Source organism: Phalacrocorax aristotelis, chromosome 3, assembly GCF_949628215.1.
Source record: "Phalacrocorax aristotelis chromosome 3, bGulAri2.1, whole genome shotgun sequence".
Taxonomy (NCBI): domain Eukaryota; kingdom Metazoa; phylum Chordata; class Aves; order Suliformes; family Phalacrocoracidae; genus Phalacrocorax; species Phalacrocorax aristotelis.
The window spans coordinates 41,832,454-41,856,313 of record NC_134278.1 but is presented as its reverse complement, the minus strand read 5'-3'; the positions used below and the strand labels follow the sequence as shown (position 1 = coordinate 41,856,313).

The 23,860-nt window shown below is 36.8% G+C and overlaps 1 protein-coding gene across 6 annotated transcripts in view; it reads left to right on the top strand.

Moving 5' to 3' along the window:
- MAP3K7 (mitogen-activated protein kinase kinase kinase 7) overlaps positions 1-22,809 on the top strand; it is a 51,379-nt gene extending 28,570 nt beyond the window's left edge. For 3 of the 6 annotated variants that reach the window (XM_075087292.1, XM_075087296.1, XM_075087298.1), the window contains 6 exons: positions 1,580-1,660; positions 7,998-8,065; positions 14,573-14,681; positions 17,539-17,600; positions 18,150-18,265; positions 20,116-22,809. In XM_075087292.1, the coding sequence (XP_074943393.1) occupies positions 1,580-1,660; positions 7,998-8,065; positions 14,573-14,681; positions 17,539-17,600; positions 18,150-18,265; positions 20,116-20,296 (617 nt within the window). In that variant the 3' untranslated portion in view covers positions 20,297-22,809. The remainder of the gene's footprint in view (positions 1-1,579; positions 1,661-7,997; positions 8,066-14,572; positions 14,682-17,538; positions 17,601-18,149; positions 18,266-20,115) is intronic. The other 3 variants (XM_075087293.1, XM_075087295.1, XM_075087294.1) reach the window with 3 other exon arrangements.
- The last annotated feature ends 1,051 nt before the right edge of the window (positions 22,810-23,860 follow it).

Sequence of the window (23,860 nt, the reverse complement as noted above, 5' to 3'; positions counted from 1 at the left end):
TTTGTTCTTCATTGTATTATGATTACTCCAGGATTTTGTTTTACTAAATACTGAAGTTACTCATGAAATAGTATTTATCTTGCCCTAAACACTTTTTACTTTTATGTTCTTATTTTAAAGCCTCATTCCAAGACTTGTCTTTTGTATTGTTAGTCTTTGACCGAATGATTGTGTAGCACATCTCACCCTAAATATCTCTAAAGGTTTCCTAACACAGAAGGCTACTGTGTACTTACCTGATAATAATAACATGCTACTTCTATTTTAAAATACGTCAGGACTCACTTCGGTCACTGACACCCTAAAGCCAATATAAGTTTTTGACATTAGTGGAGATAACCTGGCCCTCCTTTGTGTGAGTTCTTAATTTTCCTGGTTTGTCTTCCTTAAGTACATTGCTCTGAATAGTAACTATTGTTTCAGAATATTCTAAGATTTTTGTTTTGTTACGACTGTAGGGTTTCTTTTTTTTGAACCAAAAGTATATATTGAACATACTAGTTAGTTTTTTGGGTTTTTTTATTAAATCGCTTCAGTCAGTAGTGGACTACTAGAAGTGAGGTCAAAACTATCTGACTGTATCGTTTTCAAAAAGAGCTGAAACAGCACTGTATAGGTTTTGCTTTGTTTTTTAATTTTGTTAACTGTGTGACAGAAATAATATGCTGTGAACCTGAAAAAAATTTTGTGGCTGGGTAAAAATTGGGCTGTTGTTAAGAGTAAATCAGGTCAAGAATTGTTTAGTCTTGTTCCATCTATTGCTAGGTTAAGTGTAAGGGTAAACCATACAGCGCACATCACCATTACTTACTAAGTTTGAGATGGATATGCTGCAGTGTTCTACCTTTGGGAGATGTATTCAGACTTTTCTCTGAATGGGAACTATTTATCTCAAACTACACAAGTGGTAAAATAAAAATTAAAAATGTATGATTAGATTTTATTCCAAAGTATTTAATGTTTCTTGAATATCATTCAAAAGTGAAAAGGTTTGTAGTGATATCCAATTTGCAAAACAAAAAATCTCCACTAATAGGACAGAAGAACGGAAGATAGGAATGATTGTCCAATGTAATAAGTGTGAGCATTTTTTCAGAGACACGAGATTTCCTTTAGAAGGAGGCGATTTAAAGAAACAGAAGTACTGAACTATTACTCTTGTTTATAAAATAGTTTGTACCCAACACTAAAGAGAAAATGTTGTATAAGTTCAGGCAATCAAGAATGTATTCTGAGTATGCAGGTGATCTGAAATAATTTAATTTGTTCTGTTTGGATAATTACATTTGGTTTTCCCTTCCTTGTTGCCATGCTGCTTTCTGTGTTTGACTTTTGTGTTGCTAACTATAACTAATTACACGGTGTTGTAATGACGGCTAGTTCTGCATTTTTTGCTTTTTAACAGTTGCTTTACTATGTGTAAGCATGAGTGGAAGGCAATGCAGTTTATTCTGCATGACACATTTTTGCATGAACTATAGTTTAACCAAGTTTACGAAAAATGCAATATTAGGAATTTAATAATTTTGCTATTGCCATTTTAGTGTTTTGCATGTGTATTGTATATGTATTTTTTCAGCCTATTCCAAGCCTAAACGAGGCCACCGTAAAACTGCTTCATTTGGCAACATTCTGGATGTCCCTGAGATCATCATACCAGGTATCGCAGACCAGGTGAACGGGTCAGTTGGTTAAGATGCCGGAATAATGATCAGACTGCTAAAAATACTTCTTGCTCCAGTTGCTCTATGACAGATCTAGACATTATCCCAATAATTTTTCATAACATCTCTGTAGAGAGGAGCATGATATTTTAGCATAAACTTAACTTCTATCAGTAAAGGATTTGATCTTATAGTTTGAATTTACTTTTATTGATTAAGGATTTTTACCTTTATTATCTTCATGTTAAGAGTCATCTTACAGAGCAAAACTATATATATAGTCTTGTATTGCAATACCTCATTTGGTGGAAATGGACTTAAGTTGAAAAAATCCTGTCTAGGTAATTATCTTGCCCTTTTCTTTGTTGTGTTTGGGCACCCATTTTTAATGTAATTAAATATTAGTAGAACAAAAAACTTCAATACATTACGTACAGAACTTCACATCCATGTGATACTTGCAATTTTTAAATATTAACGCTTAATATATGTAATTATTATATTTGACTACACTTTTCTAGAGCTAAAATGTGTCGCCATGAGGTATTTCTGTTGTGTTTTTTAAGTTAATGCAAACTAAAACTATTAGGATAGGCTTCTGACAGGAAGAAAATCGGTATAATCAGGCACCATAGCTGGTAATTTCAGTTGGGACTTTAATGAATAATTCTCATCTATCCCAAGTCTATATTTAGTTAGCAGCATACCATTTTTCCTTTCCCATTCTTTTTTTTTTGTTGTTTTTGCAATCAAAGTGGATTTCTTTGTTTCATTTCATACTTCTCAAAGCCTAAAAATAAGTATACTCAATCCCAAACTTGATAGGTATACCACTAGCGGTATGCAAGTTGCTTCTAAATGATTTGTCAGAGGCAGGAGATGCAAGTAATAGTATCTACTGCTAATCTAGAGAGCCATGAAAAACCGCGTACCTGCTACTCTAAATTTGTGTCATCTGAGGAAATTTCCTTGTAAATCTTGACATTGTTTGGTATTTTAAAGTTGAATACAAAAGATAACTTTGCACAAAAGTGTCTTTCAAACCAGTTTATTGAAGTTTTACATATTCCAAAGAACAATACCACTACCCATGAGAAGAAAACCTGTTTTCATTGAGGCTAACAAATTGGCAAGAAAGTTTACCAGTGTGGGTTTCCACTGTAACGGTCCTGGCCTGCCATGACATAAATGAAGTTCAGAGAGAGCAAGGAAAGAAGTTATCTGTCTAGCTTTGCAGTGTCAACATGTGATGAGAGCCTGGTAAATAAGCACTAGAAGCTGACTGAGTGCCTCTTCTCTCTGCACACTATCTGCATGCAACAGCACTGAGGCTTCCAAGAAACCTTGAAACTTAGAGAATAATCAATAAGTCAGTGAAATAAAATGCTGTGTTTTTTTCACAAAATAGATTGTACCAGTATGTTGGTTTTACTGATTTAGGCAGAATTCAATCAGATATTCTTCACCTGGACTATTTTAATGGAACTTGACAGGATGAGAATTCCAAGGTGAATTTGGAATAGATACGAGAGAAATAGAAACCTGAAAAAATGAAAGAAGGTATAGGATTGGAGCAGGCATATTAATGAATTTTCCCAAAATTTAGTCTTAAGGTATTTAAATAAGCGATAATGAAATTCACTGTTAATGCTTTATCAGAAATGACTGTTCATAAAGAGGAGGATTAGAGCATCACACAGGGTGAATTTTGTTGTGACTGGGGAAAAAATAGAAATAGGGTAAAATCCAGGGTCATTCACTGTGGGTCATACATGAGCAACAATTTATTTTAATAAGATGACATGGGACCATAGCAGATGCATGCAGATTAATCCCAGGTAGTATAAGCCACTAATGTAATGCAGTTGTGAAGAACTGCGAAATCTTAGGGTTCATCTCCAGGAAAGGTAAGGAAGCACGAATGGTATTTACAGGCCCTTGTTGAGGTTTAATCAGGAATTCAACATAGTGTTCTGGGCAGCCATACAAAAGAAACATATATGTACTCTGAAATAATAGCAAAAAGAGCTACTAGCATGGTATGGAGAGTACAAAGAATCTGAAAGCATGGCTTAGCCCACAAAATGAAAGCTGAGAAATGAATAATTATTTTCTATAGAAAAATCTGGAGCTAAAGACTAGGAAGAGAGAACTACTTAAGCTAAAAGACAGTATTGGCACTACAGAAAAAAAGATGTAAATTGTCTGCAAGTAAGTCTGGGCTGTATATGAAAAGTTTTCTGGTTGTCAAAACAGCTTTCCCGTAAGAATCCCAAGGCCAGAAAAAAGAGAGTTTAATCGTTACGTGACAGTGATGTCATCATCTGCCCACTAAACTAATTATATTGATCTGTATACTTAAAGCAGTTATTCACAAGCACCTTGCTCAGTTATTCTTCTAAAGACAATATAACATGGCCTATTTCTCACCTCTCCTTTCCTTACGCTCTCAGCACAAGGCTTTCAGTCCTGGCCTCTTAACATGCTTTTCTCCTTCTAGTTACCCTTCCAAGACCCCCAAACTGGCACGTCCGTCTCAATCCCATCCCGTTATGTTCCTTAGCACTTCTGCCACATACCCAGCTCCTCCGAACTTCCCTGGGCATGTCCGTCGGTGGGGCGAGCAGCCTGCCTCTGTCCTCGGGGCAGCGGCAGTGCTGACCCAGTCTGTGCTGCTGCCTGAAGTTCTGCTGAGCACATGCTAAAGCAGCTGCTTCCCGGAGAGGGGAGGCACCACGAAGGCATGTTACCATGAGTCAGCTGCTTTGGGGCAGGGCTATTTTAGAAGTATGAGTACTGCATCTGCTATCACTGGGGTTTTTCATAACGTGTTGCCTCAGCTGCTTTTCATCCATGAACTGATTATGCTACTGAGGTGGTAAAATACAAATTTTTGCAAGTGGAAGGTAAAACCTTGGCAGAAGTAGAAGCTTTTAATATATATGTTAGCTCTTCATTCTAAATAGGTTTAAATAATGGTGAATAGAACGTTCTTTCATTTAATGTGCTATTTTGTGTTACTAGCTTACAGAACTTAAAACTGAAAAATGAATCAACTAATTCCTTTTTTGTGTAACAGTATGGCAAATGAGTTTTCAGTGGTGGTATCATGCAACCAGATAGCCAAGTGAAGTATCATGGTTTTTTTTTTCCAATTTGTAGTGTATATATAATATATAGTATAGATAATAAGCAACAACTTTTTTTTACATATACATATACGAAAAATAAAACCCTAGTAAGTACAAAAGACTTAAGTAGCTATATGTTTAAGGAATCAAAAAAATCTAAGTATAGTTTGTAATATGATAAATAAAAATAATCAGAACACCTTTTCGATACAACCCAATCAAGTAGCAGTAAACATACGTTCAAATACAGCCTTTTCTTCACTGGCAATGTTCAACATCTCATGCATATAGCATGCATGCATTTGGCTTTGTAATTTTTTCATCTGAAACTGTGTCACGGCATTAAAATTTTTATAGCCTCGACACTGCATAAATAATTGTTTGAGGTAGACACATTTTGTTGAGTGTCTTTAGAAGGTGAACAGGAATTATAGATGCTTCACGTCTCTAATTTTTCCATCTACTTTTAAAACCAGTATAACCCAGAAATCCCACCTTTGTCTCCCCATATCACTTCATTCTTCTCACATTCAGATCAATGTTTTAACTTCTTTAAAATGTCTTCTAGCACTGCTACATGCACAGATCATCCTGCACTGTGAGAGAGGTTTTAGCCTTGTAGGTGTGTAAGGAAGAGAGAGTACGCAAATAAGAAAGTGTAAAAGGAGACACGAGTATCTGCTAAAGGGCAGGGAGAAGAGTACATAGCTGGTCTGGATACTTGGGGGAGGATTCCAAAGGCTTAAGTTGTACAGTTTGTTTTTGCTGGAATATGTGGGGCAGCACACAGTGGAAGTGTCCTGATCCTTTTGAATTTCATTTTAGGAAAACAAAACAAAACAAAACAAAAAAAACCAGTATGTGAAATGGGTTTTTCTGAGGCCAGGAAGTATGTTTGCGATATTTGATTTTTAATCTTACAGTACATCAGGATTTCAGTGGTTTATAGGATTTTATCAAGCTACTGTATATTAACTTCTGTGCATTTACAAATCTCAGTTTTTACAATGCGGAAAAAAATGTTTTAAATGGATGAAGAGGTAAGAACAAGATGAAAGCTGTGAGCAGAAGGCATAGAGAAGTAGCAGTGATCATTTCAAATAAAAACTATATGTTCTGTATTTTTCAATTGAAATTTGTCTTGAATCTGGAGCAATAAGTATTTGTTGATTCGTAGTCTGTATCTGCTTTGTCTAAGCTATTTGCCAGATGTCTGCAGTAGTTACACTAATTAAAATGGCATTGCCTAGTAGAGCTTGCTCTTCCCTCATGCTACTAACTTGAAGATATTTCATTTAAAAGTGTACATTTATTACAACACAGTAGTTTTGGCCCCTTTTTCTCTCCCCAAGGCATTTTCTTTTCTTTCTTGCACCCCACCCTGATCATTTTAACATTTTGGCAGCCATGTTCTAATATTTCAGCAACACATGTGCTGGGTTCTTTAAATTCACAAATGTTGCTAATCTGAAATGAGAATTTCAGATATTTTTGCAAGCGTGTTTCAGCTGAGCTAATTTTATGACAGTGTTGTTGAATGAAATGTGCACATAATTTTGTATCATTTGTGGGTGGATCGCCCATATCTTGAATATTGAGATGAGCTGTGGCAGCCAAATGAAGTATCCGCAGCACAGAATTCTATTAAGTGTATAATCTTGTTTGTTAAATGATTGGGTAGTGAAAAAGTTCACTGCAAATGAGCAAGTTCAGAAATTTTGATGTAGGTCTGTCATTCACACAATCTCTGGTATTGAAGTATTAAACATCATATAGCCCTTGTTTCTTAGGTAAGTATATACTTTCCCTGAATTTCAGAAGCAAAAGATCAAAACCACAGAAAAGTTGCAATTCAGATTCATTTGTAGTCAGAACAAAGAATACATTCCTGTTCTAAATTCCTTATTGATTTTCTTATATGCTTGTTTCTCATAGTACTTTCTGTAAATCTTAGACTATAAAATGTCATGACAAATTGGTAAAGTGACACTGAGAATTTTGTACTGCTGTTTTGTGGTAATGTGTTCCTACATGTAATAGTACCTATATTTAAAAATTTAAAGTATGATACCATTAAATGTATTGATTAATATTAACTAGTCTTACATTTTTGTAATAACTGTTGCAAATCAAAACACCTGTCAGTATAGGCTGTGGAGTCATATGGAAATGATGCTGAATAAGAAGTATCTAAAAGGTTAAAAATGTGATGCCTGTTACACAGGGCTTTGAGTGAGCTGGGTTGGCTGTGGTGCAGGGTCGCTGGGCGAGGGGCTGCCACGGCTGCAGGACATGTTTCAGATGCTCCCCTCCAGCAGAAAAGTTACGTAATGCAGAGCTGAGAGCAAGAATTTTGAGCATTGTCAGCTGTTACTCAGGACGTTTTTGGTGTTTCCTTTTGGACAGCTGACCAGCTCTCAAGAGGCAATATAAACAATCACCGTAATAAAAATCAAAGTAGCTAGGGAGATGCCGTTGCATAATCTCCTTTTATTTTTAAGGAGACTTTGTTTCCTGGAAATGCCTTTGATTGCGTGTCAGTGTTAAAATTTAAACTGTTTTATGTAGCTGTCACTGGTGGATAATTGCAAACAGGTGGAAGGAGAAGAGGAAAAGATTACAGCATTGTGCTCAGTAGGTTGATGGTGAGATGTGATTTAGCTGAACAGTCCCCTTTTCACACTTCTCAGAGCATGAGAATAGGACGTAGTTTTGTTCATATGAAGGAGAAGGGCCAGAAGGAAGCGCTTTTGCTTCTTATTTTTTGTGAGGGGAGCAGCACACAGGCAGAAATCCTTGCTGTGTTCCTTGAGCACACTGAAGAGCAACAGGTTAAAGCTGGCAGCGTGTTATCTTCGCGGTCTAGCTTTTAGAAATCCCCATAACGTAACGCACTTGAAATAGATGTCGTCATCAGCTCCTGCCCCGAGTATTAAGCCTGACCAAATACATGTGACAGAAGATGGTGGAGTAGGGTGCAGCAGCTATTCATGTGGTAGGAGTGGTTATTGTATTAGGATATACTTTTTGTTGACAGGCCAGCATGTTTTGAGTTAAAATTCTGCAGCTGTCTCTCTCTCCCCCTCTCTCACTTTCTCTCTGTGGATTTGTACAAATTCCAAGCTCCTCTGCAACAGTCGCACCCTTCTATTTTGTTCTGAATAGATTTCACTGGTTTGTTTTTGTTTTGTTTTTTTCCCAGCAGGAAACGGACAGCAGAGGCGCAGATCCATTCAAGATCTTAGTGTTGCTGGAACAGAGTCCAGTCAGGTAATGTTTTTCTCATCTCTTCTTTATCTTTCAGTAAAGTCAACATCGAATCTGTACAGGGAAACTGGTCTGGAAATCTTCACCTTTGATGCTTTCATAGAAACGATGTGGAAGCTTGGCAGACTGTAGTGTCATTTGTATTGCATTTAAATGAGATTCCATGAGGGTAATCTATGAATGAGCTCTAGATGAGAAGTGTTTTCTGTATAGCTCAATAAGCATTTATCATTTTTATGTATACATAGTTTTTGTGTACCACTTAATTTGGCTGAGGGCAGATATTATGCAGGAAAGCCTTTTCACCCCTCTGTGTGTAAAAAGCAGTAGTAATTACTACTTATGATTGTCTGAAGCAGTTATACATAAATTAAGCTTACTTTTTGCATAAAAATAAAAAGCACATGCATCAGTATTAGAAATGTATCAATCTCTGAACCCTGAATAATAACTTACAGTAGTATCTCTCCATTTCTTGTGAAAGGTTTACAGGAGGGTGCTGTCAAAAAGTTTTGTTTAAAAAAGACTATCTCAATAGGGTATTTTATAACAACATGGCTTCTTATCTGGTATCGTAAGTGCCATGGTAACACAGTGGTGTGCTGCATAAAATTGAAATTAAACTAAGAGCAGATTAAACTAAGAACACGTTAAATGAGAAAAGTGCAGCTAATGCTTCATTCAGATGTGTTTATTTTGTGTTTTTAATTGCTTCATTGTCTGTTTCAGTAATTCACAGAGGCTGTTTGGTTGTTAGTGTGAATTGGCAACTTTGAGATCCCTGCTATTATTTGGATGTGGGAAACTGGAGCTTAGCATATTCATCAGCTTAATCAGGTTTCCATATTAAACAACCTGCTGCAGTAATCTAAAATAGGTGGTAGGTTTTGGGGTGTGTAGTTATCAGGGAGATCAACATTTGATCCTTCTTTAATTCCATGGAGTGTGATAGCCACAGAAAGCTCATCAGTCCCCCAGGTATTATTAATAGAATTTACTATGTACATCTACCAGAAAATAACAAATGAGTCTTAAATCCTTTTTAATATCTTCAGAGAAGACAGGTTTATTAGAAAGAAATTAATCTGCAAAATTTAGTAAAGAAATAGATTAGCCTATTCAGTTAATTGTAGAACTAAAATTATGCAAGACTTGGGGAAAAAAAATTAAGTGACAGTACATCAATTATGCCAAATTGCACTGATTGATGTACAAATATATCTAATTATAGGATTTTTATTTAAAATTCTTCATTCTGTTCATTTTAATTAATGGTTAATATTTAAAAATATAGGATTTCAGTATTTACTTCATATCTTAATAACTATTATAATAATATTTCCTTGAAAGCTGTTTTACTGCTTGTATGGATGTTCTAGGTAAATTGTCCTTGTGACCAGGAGGATACAGAAAAGGTTTTTTTTCTTAACCTCACCAATTTCTGATGAGGGTCTGTGGAAGTACCAGAATCACATTTTACTTTCTTACTTCTGATAGTGTACATTTTGGAAATCTAAGTGGAAGAATTACAATTATATGCTTCTATATCTTGAAGGTTTTGGAAACATTATGATAAAATCTGAAAAACATAATATTTTAACAGGCACGAGAAATGCCCTTTGGAAGAAATTTTTGAACTGTCCATATAAATGAATAATGAATTTTCATCCCCTTTTTGGTGTGAGAGGAGATAGAAAAGTCTGCTGAAACTAATGCTAACTTTTGACATACATATATTTGTATTTTTTTAAAAAAAGATAAAACAGAAAACAAGGAAGGAAGCAAGCACAGTGTAATTATGGCAAAAGACTTAAGATTACCCTTTGTGGGTTTCTGTAGCTCTGGACCTCACTGCCTTGAATTTTTATTAAAAATCTTGAACTTCTATCCATATAAGCAATCTACTAGCCAAAGCAGAAAGACATCTGTGACTAGCGTAGCTCTGGTCAGTTTATCGTATCTCCACATATGCACCGTACCATCTAGAGGTTCTCCTTTCTAATGTGAAAATCCCCTTCCCCCTCCCTCCCTTATTGCCAACTTCCTTATTGCCCACATTCCATTCTCCTTTACACCCACCCTGCAGCACAGCCTTCAGCGAGCTGCCATGGCACTGCGTGCCTCCGCTCCCGCACCCAACCCCTGTAAGCCCCTATCCCACTCAAAGTTGAAGGATTGCCATGGTGCTGCTTTTCTGTTGTTTTTTTTTTTTTTTAACTATTTGACTGACACACTGAATCTGATCAGAAATCTTTTTATTAAACGTGTTTTTCCTGAAAATTGCCACTGTGTCAATAGAAACTTATTCTGTTGCAACTTTTTTTTTTTAATCAGGAAGGTTTTTCCAGTTCAGAATGGAATTTTTGTTAATCATAGAATGCCCTGGGTTGGAAGGGACCCACAAGGATCATCAAGTCCAACTCCTGTCCGTGCACAGGACAACCCCAAAATTCACACCATGTGTCTGAGGGTGTTGTCCAAGCGCTTCTTGAATAGCGTCAGGCTTGGCACCGTGACTGCCTCTCTGGGGAGCCTTTTCCAGTGCTCCACCACCCGCTGGGTGAAGCACCTTTTCCTAATACCCAACCTAAACCTCCCCTGGCACATCTTCCTGCCATTCCCTCGGGTCCTGTCATTGGTCACCAGAGAGGAGAGATCAGCGCCTGCCCCTCCTCCTCCCCTTGTGAGGAAGCTGCAGACTGCGATGAGGTCTCCCCTCAGCCTCCTCTTCTCCAGGCTGAACAAACCAAGTGACTTTAGCTGCTTCTCATACGGTTTCTCCTCTAAACCCTTCACCAGCTTCATGGCCCTTCTTTGGACACTCTCTAGTAGCTTTATATCCTTAATGTACTGTGGCACACAAAACTGCACACAGTACTCAAGGACTGTTAAGGTGGAGGAAAACACTGGACTTGATGATAATAATAAATATACCAAAGTTTGGGGTGATTACCTGAAAGGGTAGACCAAGACTCTTGTCTCCCTGCTTAACTGCTGGTCTGTTTTAAACTCACCTTCTTGTATGTTTTATGATTGTATGCATATTTTATTTCAATGTACTGTTAGAAGAATTTTTTTGTTGTTTGTATGGCTAATGATTACTATTTTTATGTTGTTGAGACACTAAAGGCATTTTCCGGTATTGCTGTTACTGATGTTATCAACAGCAGACAGTCATAGTGCCTTGCAGATAATTTTACTATTCAACTGACCTTTCTACATCAACAGTTTAATTAAGAAAATATGCTAAGCCAAAGGTTTTCTATCATTGTATCAGCTGTTAGAGTGGTTCAGTGTTGAAAACGTGTTTAAATCCATTTTTTCACATATTTCTCTAGTGCTTGGTGACTTTGGACTAGGCCTTACTCCAAGTGACATGAGCAACACGGATGCAACCCTCTGCACAGTCAAGTGCTACATTTACGTTTGTTTCCATCCATATACTGTGATTCATTTTTCCACATAAATCTTTTTTGCACTGAATTGTTTCTTCTGCCTTTCCATTTCCCTGTACACATGCACTTTAAAACATTGTATTGTGCCTTCTGTCCAGTACTACTGCTCTTGCCGAAACACCTTTGTAACACAGAAACAGATGCGCAGACTCTGACCTGTAGCCATAAATACTTCCAGGGGCTTGAAGGAATACAGTGAAACTGCTATTTACTCTGGATAGAGTCTTTACAGAATTTCATATTATACAGATACTGAGAAATATATTTGGCATAATCACTCAACAATTGCAGGTTGTGGTCAGATGCCTAGTAAGGTATCCATGTCTTTGCCTGTGTATCTTTTATAGAGTTGGTTGTTTTGGCACATCATCCTTCGCAGTGCTATCATGATCTAAAAATTACCTCTTTTAAACCTTTTTTTTTTTAATAACTTGTTGGGCCTTCATAACTCTTACAGTTTACTTCAAAGTGGAAAAAAATTCAATATATTAAAGAAAACCAGGTACTGTATTGAACAGTTGAGAAGCAAGGTCAGATGTACGTGCCCACATGCATGCAAGCTAAGTGTGATAAATTGGGGGATCTGATATTATACAGATGAATCATTCTGTCCATGAGATTGTGAAATTTGTCACAGATACACATGGTTTTTTATCTCCCCTTTCACAGCAAGATAAAATCCACAGATGAGGAGACAGGGCTAGTAACGATGATTTCTTTAAATTGGGTTGCTCATTTAAATTAAACTTAAGGGGGGGATTATTCACCAAAGCACACCAGCTTTTCAAAACTGCAAGTCTCTGAGAAATGGAAGCTAAGAAGCTAACAAAGCCGTGTGGGTTTGGCCACCTAGCAAAGACAGGCTTACCTGTCAGAGGGGCTGGCGTCCAGGAGGCCTAAAGCATCTCGCTGAACACATGCTCAAACGCTGCCATCTAACAGGTTTTCCCACTCTACTCAGCGCTTGTCAGGCCACACCTGGAGTACTGTGTACAGTTCTGCTCCCCGCTATGCAAAAAGGATGTGGGCAGGCTGGAAAGGGTCCGGAGAAGGGCCACCAAGATGATCAGAGGACTGGGAAGCCTGCCATATGAGGATAGGCTGGGAGAACTGGGTTTGTTCAGCCTTGAGAAAAGGAGGCTCAGAGGGGATCTCATCACCGTGTACCAGTACTTAAGGGGTAGCTACAAAGAAGATGGAGACTACCTTGTTACAAGGAGTCACATGGAGAGGGCAAGGGGGAATGGATGCAAGTTGCTCTTGGGGAGATCCCAACTGGACGTGAGAGGAAAATGTTTCACATTGAGGACAGTCAACCATTGGAATAATCTCCCCAGGGAAGTGGTTGACTCAGCCACGTTGGACACTTTCAAGAGTCATCTGGACAGAGTGATGGGCCATCTTGTCTAGACTGTGCTCTTCCCAGAAAGGTTGGACTAGATGATCCCTGAGGTCCCTTCCAGCCTGTGATTCTGTGATTCAGTTTTGGGAACTTCCCTTGGACCATGCAGTGCTTTTTAGATATTCTTCAGATACAGATCCTTCGTTTCTGTCTCTAGTAATTTTGTCTAAATAACGTTATGAAGGAAATGGAGTTTTTTCTGCTGATGGATCAAAACAATCTAGTACAGCAAGCAATCTAGTACATCATTGAGAAGTTACTGTGAATACTTCTCAGGTGCCCTTTGCTATCACCTGTAGGTACTCAACAAATCTCTTTTGCTTAAAGGACTTAAATGCTGTTAAAAGTGCTTGCTCTGTCTTCTGACCTTTCACATCAGGAGAATGTTTATCATTCATATCTGAAGATACTTGACAGCAAGCTTGGCAACTTAAACCTTGCTTAATGTCAACAAAGACTCCAGTGCAAAAGCTTTTTCAAAATGTCTGATGCCGTCATCCTGATAATATCGTCCATCGGATTATTTTTACAATAGTTTATTGCCCTGTTTCTGGCTACTAACATAAAACACTAAATGGTTAATAAACATTACAGGAGAAATGTAATACAGTTGAAATAATGGATATTTCAGTGTGTAGAATCTTGTTACTCTTTGGATTGTTACTTGGCTGAAATCCTGGCTTTTAAAAATTAAATTAAGATAGGATATTTGAAAATTAAAGTCAGAAAGAAATACAGGAAATACAGTTTCCAGGTAATTTATATTTGAGTGCTTCTTTTGAAAAATAGGGACAATTTCTTAATCCTTTCATGATAAATATACCATATTCAAAATAGTTGTATTTAATAGCATCTTTTCTTTTTACTTCTCACTGGGGTTTATAGTCTTAAGTCCTTTACTGTTGATTTTATATCGGTGAGGGGGTTTATGAAATAGAAGAATATTTATTGTAAATAATCTAAAAAAGAAGCTCAGTAGAATAATGAAGTCTGTACTATGTTTTTGTGCTTTGGTAAACAAAAGGATTGGAGGAGTCAAGCTGTGTATAAAGAAACTTCCTACAGAATTTTGTTTTAGTTCTTAATTTGCTTTGTGAAAGAGAATGTATTCATTGTCTAATTGTTTTGCTTTGATTGATCCTTTTTGCTTAAACACATTTTTTATGTTTTCTGAAGATGAATCACTGAAGAACCATAATAAAACTGTAGCTTAATACACCACAGTCTAGTGCCGTTACTAAGCTGCATTCCTTTAGTTGAATGTAGTTCCATTCATTGATTGAACATTGGAAACAAACTATTCCTCCATATGTTATGGAGCTGGTAGTTTTCACTGAATGGTGGTGTGAAAATCACTAGACATAGTGTCATGCCTTTATATAAAGGTCTTGAACTGCTCAGCACTGCTTTTTGTTATGCTGAATAGCCAAATTATATCAATTTCTTTTTATATAGTAAAGGTGGAGTAGAAATGGCGATGAAATTATCCCTGCACTACATGTAAAGTTTATCAGACTATCTGGAGGGCTTTTGGGGTAAAAGCTTGAGGAGGAGGGTATTTAGGTATCTTTTTAATGATGTTTTTTTAAATGAACCCTTAAAAAAGTCTTCTGTTAACTTCTCTTGTCATTTTATTTTGTTTTATCATTTCAGGAGAGTAGAAACAGCAGTAGATCATCTAGTCCTAGTGTGAGAATGATCACTACCTCGGGACCAACCTCTGAAAAGCCAACTCGTAATCCATGGACACCTGATGATTCAGGTAATCCTTTGTTCACTAGTTAACTTTTTGCCTGTAAAAATATAAAATAGTTTATGGTGTGGGGTGTGTGCCTAGACATTAACAAAATTAGGCTGTGAAAGTCACAGTCCATTTTAGTTCTGCTTAGATTAAATCATTACATTACTGCTTTGTTTTGCATGCTGGCTTTAAGAACTTTTTTTATATAGATTATATAAAGTTACATAAACTTGTAAGCATTCGGCTGTAAGAAAGTGCTGTACATATGCAGTGATAGCAGTATTTAATACAAGTCTTTTAGCACCAGTTTTTGACTGTGGTGTGGTTTTGGGGAGTTAGGGGAATAAGCATCGCAGAGCATTTTAGTCGTGTGCATTTGTACTTATCAATGCACAGTTAAAGCTTTCATTGCTCTGACTTCTGGAATGAAAAGCTATGTAGGTGAGTATCAGCTGGAATACGTTATTTCTGTTTTATCTCTGGTGTAATTTTGCTTATGCAGAATGTACGTGTGTACATAATCTTACTGTTTTTAAATGAACTAACATAAGTGTGTCTGCAGAAGTGTTGTAAATATTTCTACTGTAGCATCACTGTTCTTCTGTTATGAAATAGGATTAAGAATGAACACAATTTAAGGTTGGACTAGATGATCCCTGAGGTCCCTTCCAACCTAAGATTCTGTGATTCCGTGATAATTTAATAGTCAAATTTCATTTTAAAAGTGATAATACGCTCCATTATGAAAACAACAAGTACTGGACTGCATGAAAACAATGGATCCCCACAAATTCCTTTTCAGAATATAAATAAGAATTACATTTTTGTTACCAAATGTACATGTTGAATCTTAAACTTCGTCTCAAACTGGTACCTCATAGTGCCTTAAACTCTGAAGTCTCTTTTTTGTGATCTGTTTCATCTTTGGCTGATCAGACTCTTTCATTCTTTTCCCATAACCAACTGCAAAATGGAAACTCACATGTGGACTGACTCTTGCACACACTTGTATTTTACCAAATATAAGGTGATTCTGTATGGAAGATGTGTACTTTTCTTCCCCCTCTCCCTGCCCCCTCCGGCCCCGTTTTGGTGGGAGGAGGGCAACAGACTCTTGTATTTTGCTTCTGTGCTTTCCTCTTTCTGTCCATTATTGCTTTGCCTGATCACACTCTATGCCTTGTCACTCATAATTTCCCATAGCCCTGCCCACTGCCACATCCCACCCTGTGACCTTTCGTAGCATGGGTCCTGAGTTGCTTTAGGCAGCGTGCACTTATGGGAATTGGTGCCTCACATGGCAGCAAGCTCTTACCCAATCAACAGTTCATTGGGAACTGAAAGTTGCTGATGATATGCCAGTGCAAAGGCAGTTTGTCCCAAGTCTTTGGCCTTAAATGCAGCACAGCACTAGAGTTAAAAGTCAGGTCTGTTTTCTGGCCCACAGAAATACCTCACCTTATACTCAGGTAAATGCAGAATGTACCACATGTGTATTTTATCCTGTTAGGTTTATGCAGTCCATGAACAAAGAATTGTTTGAATTTCTAAAGGGGGAGATCATTCTAGTTTTCCATAAATGAGGGTACGTTTTTAAGTTAATGAGCCAAAATGATAAAATGAGGATGCAGCCAAATCTGGTCAATCACAGGAAAAGTTACAGTTTTGTAGCATGGTGCTGAAATACTCAGGAATGTAATCTAAAGTATTTTGCATGTATTGATGTATTTGAAACATTGCAATAATTCCTTTGCTGTAGGAGTATTCCATATATGGCAATAGTCTAATGTAGGGAAGGACTTCTTATATTGTTCTTACTTAAGATACTGTGGTGATTAAGTCTCTGGTTTTAGGGTTGTTTTATTTTTATTTTTATTTACCACCTTCCAGTTTCCTTACAAGCATACACTTAACCACTTTTTCTCCATTCCCACCCTCTTATTTCTGTTTTCTTCTGAAGCTGCTCTTGGAGATAGCATAGTCTTTGAGGGCAACACCTTAGTTTCTCTACCACGACTACTCTGTGGCAGGTGCTTTTGGGGTATGGGTAAGCAGCCCCTTTTTTTTCCCCACCTACCCTCCTCCATATAATCCTCTAGTAGCAATAATGCAGCTATAAAATCAGTAGTTTCTCCATGTGTCTTTACTCCTATGTCTCTTAAAGCTTAACAGTAACCTTGTCATCCCCAGATTGTGGACTACCAAAAGACAGGATCTATGAGAGTTCAAAAACATGCTGAATCTGGAATGAAAGCACTAGAGAAATCCAGAGTAACTGCAGTGTAAGACGAGAGCAGCCAGGCCCAGGAGACAGATTGGTTATTGGGTTCATTGCTACCCACGAACTATCTCTACAGAGCAGGGAAGGTGCCCTAGAGCATGTTGTGAGGAAGATACTTAGACCTCACTGGGAGCAGGTTTCAAAACTGAGCAGGAGGTTGTGCTTATTTTATTTTGGCAGAGCTGGTTTGCACAGCTTCTAATTTTAAAATCATTAGATGCATGGGCTGGCTGGCTGGCTGATCCTTCATAAACAAGAATGAAATGGCAATTTTTTTTATAAATAGAGAACGTAATTGCAAACTGTTCAAAAATAGTATTTTTAAAATCTGTATGCTGTTACATAGCTTCTAGAAGTGTAGGGTGATAACGTTAATCTTTATTTCTTCTTGGTGTTGATAGACCATACTTTTGAAGTTCTTAACATTATCAGAAAAACAAAATGATTCATCTGCCTTGGGATTGGAACGCTGCTATTTCCATTTGCCTTTCCACATTCAGATTGTGTATTGTGAAATGATTTAGAATTCTTGTTTTTGTCCTATAAGAATAGAATTAAATCCGAAAATACATTAAATTTTTCTTGGTGTTGTTACAGAGACCAATGGGTCAGATAACTCCATCCCAATGGCATATCTTACATTAGATCATCAGTTGCAGGTAATAAATATATCTTTTATTAGATTCTTGATCTTGCATTTCATTCTAAAGTGTGAATTTTGGGCTGCAAAATATAGTACCACATATTTACCTGTGTTTATATTCTGCCTAACTTTTGACCAAGGCTAAAAAAATATATTATGTAATCTGAGATTGGTTGACTCAGATTTGATCAAGCTATTAAAAACAAGCCCTGGGAAACATGATCCCTAAAACCAAATGTAAGCTGAGTTTTGACTGTCAAAATAAGACATTATTTGCTTGAGTGTTACTTAACTAAATTGTAGTATTCACTTTATTTCTTGTGTGTGGGATTAAACACTATGATTTTTGTGATGGGGAGAGTATCAGATTAATAACTGCAGAGCTGGGGTTTGAGTCAACTTTGACATCAGTGCAGTAACATTTTTCTAGGGCATGGTTTAATGCTTATTTTTAAAAGCTTACTGGTTTTTAAAAGACGTTATAAATACACTGCAGAGACATTCTAACACACTATATACTAAGATATCAGTTCGTTAGTTTTTAACATGTCTGATTTATTTTCAGCCTCTAGCACCATGCCCAAACTCCAAAGAATCTATGGCTGTGTTTGAACAGCACTGCAAAATGGCACAAGAATATATGAAAGTTCAGACAGAAATTGCATTGCTGTTGCAGAGGAAGTAAGTGAAATGTGTTTAACCTTTTCTGTTCTTCTGTATGTTTCTTTTACATGAAGTCTGGTATCTGTGACTATTATTTCTGGCTTTATGAAGTAATATTTCATAGGGCATAATTATTTTCCAGCCTTAATCTCAGAAATACCAAACTGCTCAGTACAGGTGAGATATTTAGAGCAGCTAATTGAAAGATTTAATTAATATCAAGACTCTTCTGGACAAGTCCTACTTTGAAGTGTGTGGCACATCTGTGTGTGTAACACGCTACTGTTTGTTTGTATCATCTCAAATGAAAGACCTGGACTGTTGAAGAGCCTTGGAATTTTATTTCCAGTGCTGTCCAGTAAAAGATTTTCAATGGTAACTTGTAGATAATCACTTGGATAATGGATTATAGAATTTTGAGTAATATGTCCGTGTTACTCATTTTGCGGTTAGGTTTGTATCTTATCTGACTTTTGTCAATCGTGGCATTTACAGCAGTATTATCAACACACATCTTGTGTCTTTCTACCAGGGGTTTAGGACCTAATCCTTAAAAGCCATTATGTACCTTCTTATCCTTGTGCACTAGAAGTAAACTCTTTCCTCTTACACTGTGTACACATGTAAGTGCAGCAACTGCATATGTTGTTGGATTAGGGCCAAAGTTATTCCTGATTCAGAACTTCAGTTCGCAATATGTTCTGTTGTGCTCTGCTTCTCATCATTTCTGTTTCCTGACGCTGGGGAGCAGTTCTGAGAGGTCATACATACTCCCATGCTAGACCAAGTTACCAGCTTGTTACCCACCAGTATCTGAGGCACTGCAGGCAAGCAGTTGTTAGTGAGGAGCTTGCCTTGGTGTTTGTGGAATAGCTAATGAGAAAAACGTGTACATGTGTGTATAAACCCCATGTGCATTAGAAATAGCATACAGATTGGGGAAAAAAGCTACTGTAAGATCGACCTTCTTCATCTGTTCATCTTAGCAACCATCATTGTCCATAGGTGTTAAAACAAAAAAATAGTCTTGTGATGGATGAATTTAATGCTGGTTAAGGTAGTTATTAGTTCAACCTTTATAGAACGGTGACGTTTTCTTTCTTTAACTGTAAATTACAAACCATATGGGAACAATTAATTAACATGAACTTTCTCCTCTACTGTTTTGTTGCTAAAACATTGCTGGCAGCTTGCCTTCTTGTCACCTCATAAACAAATAGTAAAACAAACTGTTTCATCAGTTTTGCAGGATAATTTATAGCAAGTTTATCAGTGTGTTTGTTCCTCTAAAATTGTTGCTAAAAAACATATTGAACACTTAATGGCACAAATTAAGTGAAATGACAGTTAGAAAGATAATTTGCTTAATTCTGCTTTTCCACTCCTTGAAGAAGTTTAAGTCCAAACAGAAAACAGCACTTAACTAAAAAGTTACCAAAGTTATTGCAGTTTTGTCATATAAGTTGCCTTTTCAGTTTTTAAATGTACATATAGTTAAGCTGAATTAGAGTTGAATATATTTATAAAATTCGGTGTGGATCCTTAGATGTTTTACTGTGGCCGGTAGAACTACATCTGAAAGGCATTATATAAAGGACAATTTCAGAGACTGAGGCTATGGCTTGCAGTTATTTTAAAGTTTAAATGTGGATTTGATTTGGAAGAGAATTTTTTCCCCCAACTGCAGAAAAGAATAAGATAGAACAAGATTTCTTTTTGTCAACTTATTTTGGTTTTTTGCATAAAATATCACCAGCCATGAGTTCAGGCTGATAATCAAAGACTGATCTGAAACATACTAAGTCATCCACACACAGACAGAAGTAGATTACAAATGACAATTACTTTTGTTGTTGTTATTATTTTAGACAAGAACTAATAGCAGAACTGGACCAGGATGAAAAAGACCAGCAAAACACATCCCGTCTGGTACAAGAACATAAAAAGCTGTTAGATGAAAACAAGAGTCTCTCAACTTACTATCAACAATGCAAAAAACAATTAGAAGTCATCAGAAATCAGCAACAGAAACGGCCAGGCACATCATGATTTCCTGGGACCTTTCAAATGAAAAATATGCACAGAAAAGACTGGGGTTTTTTTTATTATTAATATTATTATTATTATTGTTATCCCTTATTATGACAACTCATGAGTGTTACCTTCTTGGTGTGATCTGTATTTGTCTGCTACACTTAACATCATTTAATTTTCTTTTTCCTATGGTGGACATCCAATTCAACAGGTTAATCGAATAAGGTGAGAAAACAGTGACTTGAATTAACCAACAGCCCTCAATTTAAAGCAAGAACAGTGGCTGTATGCATGCTCCTTGTGTGAAGGCTAGCCTAACAAGTGTTACAGTGGCTGCTAAATTGTAAGATCCTGTTTTTACTTTTTGGTGTTACCTCGATAAGAGCAAAACAAAAACTTCCCTGTTTAAGAATGGTTTTGTTCCAGTGTCTCATCTCAGACTATTAATATGATGATTATTTTCAGGATTTAAACATGCACCAAGCTGCAGAGATGATGTTGGCTGACCAGAGTAATTCATGATGCATAAGCGATGCCTTTTACCTGTAGACATAGTGTATTTTTTCCACATGCAAAACGGTAGGCAAACTGATGCCAGCATCCTTGGTTCGGTGCTTGATAGCCCTGCATTTTGACTAATATATTTCTTGTAATCTTGCATTCATAAAATATTTGAAGTAAAAGGCTGTATTTTCTTCACTTTCTTGGGGGGAATGACATGCAGTTTCATTTAGTTACTGGGCAAAAGTTATGAAGGTGATTCACTGGGCACAGTCCCTTGTATAAAAGAGAGAACCAAAACTGTGTGAAAGTGTTTTGAAACAAAATATTTAAAGCTTTTGTCCCTGTAGCATCTTTGGAAGGAAATTCAGAAAGCAAATTAATTCAAAACTTTAAATACTTGCTCCCTTTATACCCTTTATTCTTAGGGGTTTTGTTTTTCTTACAAATTATTTGCAGAAAAGCATTTACCATAAATGTAAATAAGTTTGTTTTAGATAGTGAGAGAAGGGTTTGGGGAAATGAATTTATTTTAAATAGCAAATTATGAAATGGAGTTGAGTAAACAAATAGCGGAAGCTATTAAGCAAATGAGGGAAATGGCTTCGATCTCCATCAGGAATCTCAGTTATTCCGCTCATTTGAACATAGTTCAAAGGAAGTCCATCACAGAATGCCTGCTGCCTTTGTGACTGAAGAATTGCATTTAATGAACTCAAGCAGTAGATGTAATGATCAGTGTCATTATTTACCGTTATTACATGGGGGGAAATGACTACTTGTTTACATTGCAGATTGATTATTCGGATTATGAACTAACTTTTAACTGGTACAAAAATGAGGCATTTATAAATATGGTGAGAAATTATTCCTTACATAAGCTCTTGGTGTATTCAGTTGTGGGCAGGGTTTTAATAACACTCTTTTGCAAAAGGAAAATAGAAAATTGAAGTTTAGCTGCTGAGCCCTCAAAATATAAGAAAAGTAGTCTGAAATTCGACTTAGGCATATTTCAAATTAATAATTATTCATAAAAGCCCATGAGTAGAACTTGGAAAAACATTAAGGGTAAAAACTTCACAACATATTTTCTCTTCCCCTTTCTGCCTACCTGATAAAAAATATTACTACTGTTGTATTCATCTGAGAACAACAAAGATGACGAACAGTTTACTGAACAGTGTCATCCTGTCTTGAAAATAAATCTATTGCTGGCAAACCCTTGGGAGTTAGAAACCCATCCCTCATTTTATTTAAATAAAGGAAGGGTTATCATTCCCAAAACCTTAGCAGATAATTTGATTAGTTAGCTGAAACTGATATTGGGATCAACTTAAGGGCACACATATTTATAGCAAAATGTAATTGGTGGAGAAAATAACTGTAGTATTAGGAATAGCACAAGTTATCCAAAGCATTGCTGTTCACATACATCTGTCCATCTACCAAAATGGACACACTCGGTGATCAGCAACTTACTTAACATATGCTAAAGCATGAAGTAGGGCAGCATAAATACTAATGCTCAACTTCAGATGCATGGTTGATAATTACATGCACAAAATCGTTCCCCAGGACAGCTTTTACAGCTTGCCTTGTCATAAAACAGATATGCTTAAGGTAAATCAGTATTGTACGTGGGAAGTAACTTTATGGCAAAGTTTGCATCATGAAACTGAATGCAATGCTAACTTGGTGGTACATAACACAAAAGTCTAACAGTTGCTTATGACTTTTCAGGGTTTACATTAAAAAGGGTCTCAGATTGTAAAATAAGCACTGTGCTACCATGCACTGTTGAACTCTGCTCCGTTTACTAGTTAGGTTATATTGCTCTTGTAATTTTCAAAGGGAATTTGGAGTTTGACCTTTTGCCTTCAAATTGTCCCTTTCCTAATTCCACCAAAAATTTAAAAAGCGTTTGACCAGATTTCTCAGTGAAGCGTTCTGTGTGGCAAAATCTGTCTTTCATTAAAAAAAAAAAAAAAAAAAAACAAAAACAAAAAAAATTAAAACAAACCACAAAACTATAAAGGTAGAATATAGCAGTTTGGGCTAAGAAGAGTTTAACAGCTTAACTTTCAGTGACCTTTATTATTTTCATAAGGCTCTTGTTTTAAAGTTGTTTACAAATGTACTTTTATTCTTCTGTTAAGCTATCTGGAGTGTTCAGGAATTTTTTTCATGTAATCTTTTGTCCAGTTAAAGCTGTTCCTCTAGTAATGGAGGTGAAACATCTAGTTTTGTCTGGGCACTGCCTTCTCGGAATAGGTGACAGGCTCTGCTTTTTGTTGCAGTATGTGTTCTGTAAGATACTGTGTAATTGAAAGTATGCTTCTGTACACTGCAGTTCTGCTAAAAATGCTTTTTTTAGGCTTTTTGGTTTTTTTTTCTGATGAGAAGTTGAAAATTGTAATTCAAAACTTGTATATAAAACGGTGAATGATTTCATATGATTCGGGAATGAGCAGTGTGGCTTTCTGCTACAGGGTTTTATTGCGTTGTCAGGAATCTAATTAATAAAAGCTGAGAGACTTCCACAAACACGTAGTAATGCCCCAGCGCTTGCCAGGGCATCCTTGATCTCTGATGGAATCCCGCACAGGGTGGGAGATAATCATCACGCAGTTGTTCCCACCGCCGAAAGAAAATTCTTCTGCTATTAGCTCTTCCCTTCCTCTGTGCAGAAGTAGGGTGTAGGATGAATAGTCCCACTCATAACTGAGTGTCCAGATATTTTAAGAATGCCACATCTTTCATACGGATGTTCCGCAAAAAGATAAGCACTTTCATTGTTCAGTTCGGGCAAATTCCACTCTCTGGAACTTCTCTGTTTTGTTCGTAATGGATTTTACTGCTTGAGAGTTTCCGCTGCCGTACCACAGACGGAGACAACCCCTTAACTGTCTCCTTGCCTGTGAAGAGCACAAAATTGTGCTTCAGATCTGTTCTGAGCTGCTCTGAACAACTTGGCCCTTTCAGGTGCCCTGCTGAAACCTGCAGGAAAGTTTGAAAGGGTAAGAGCGAAAAAAGGTGCGGCACACTCAACCCCAGCAAATACAGATTTCCCTGTGGTGA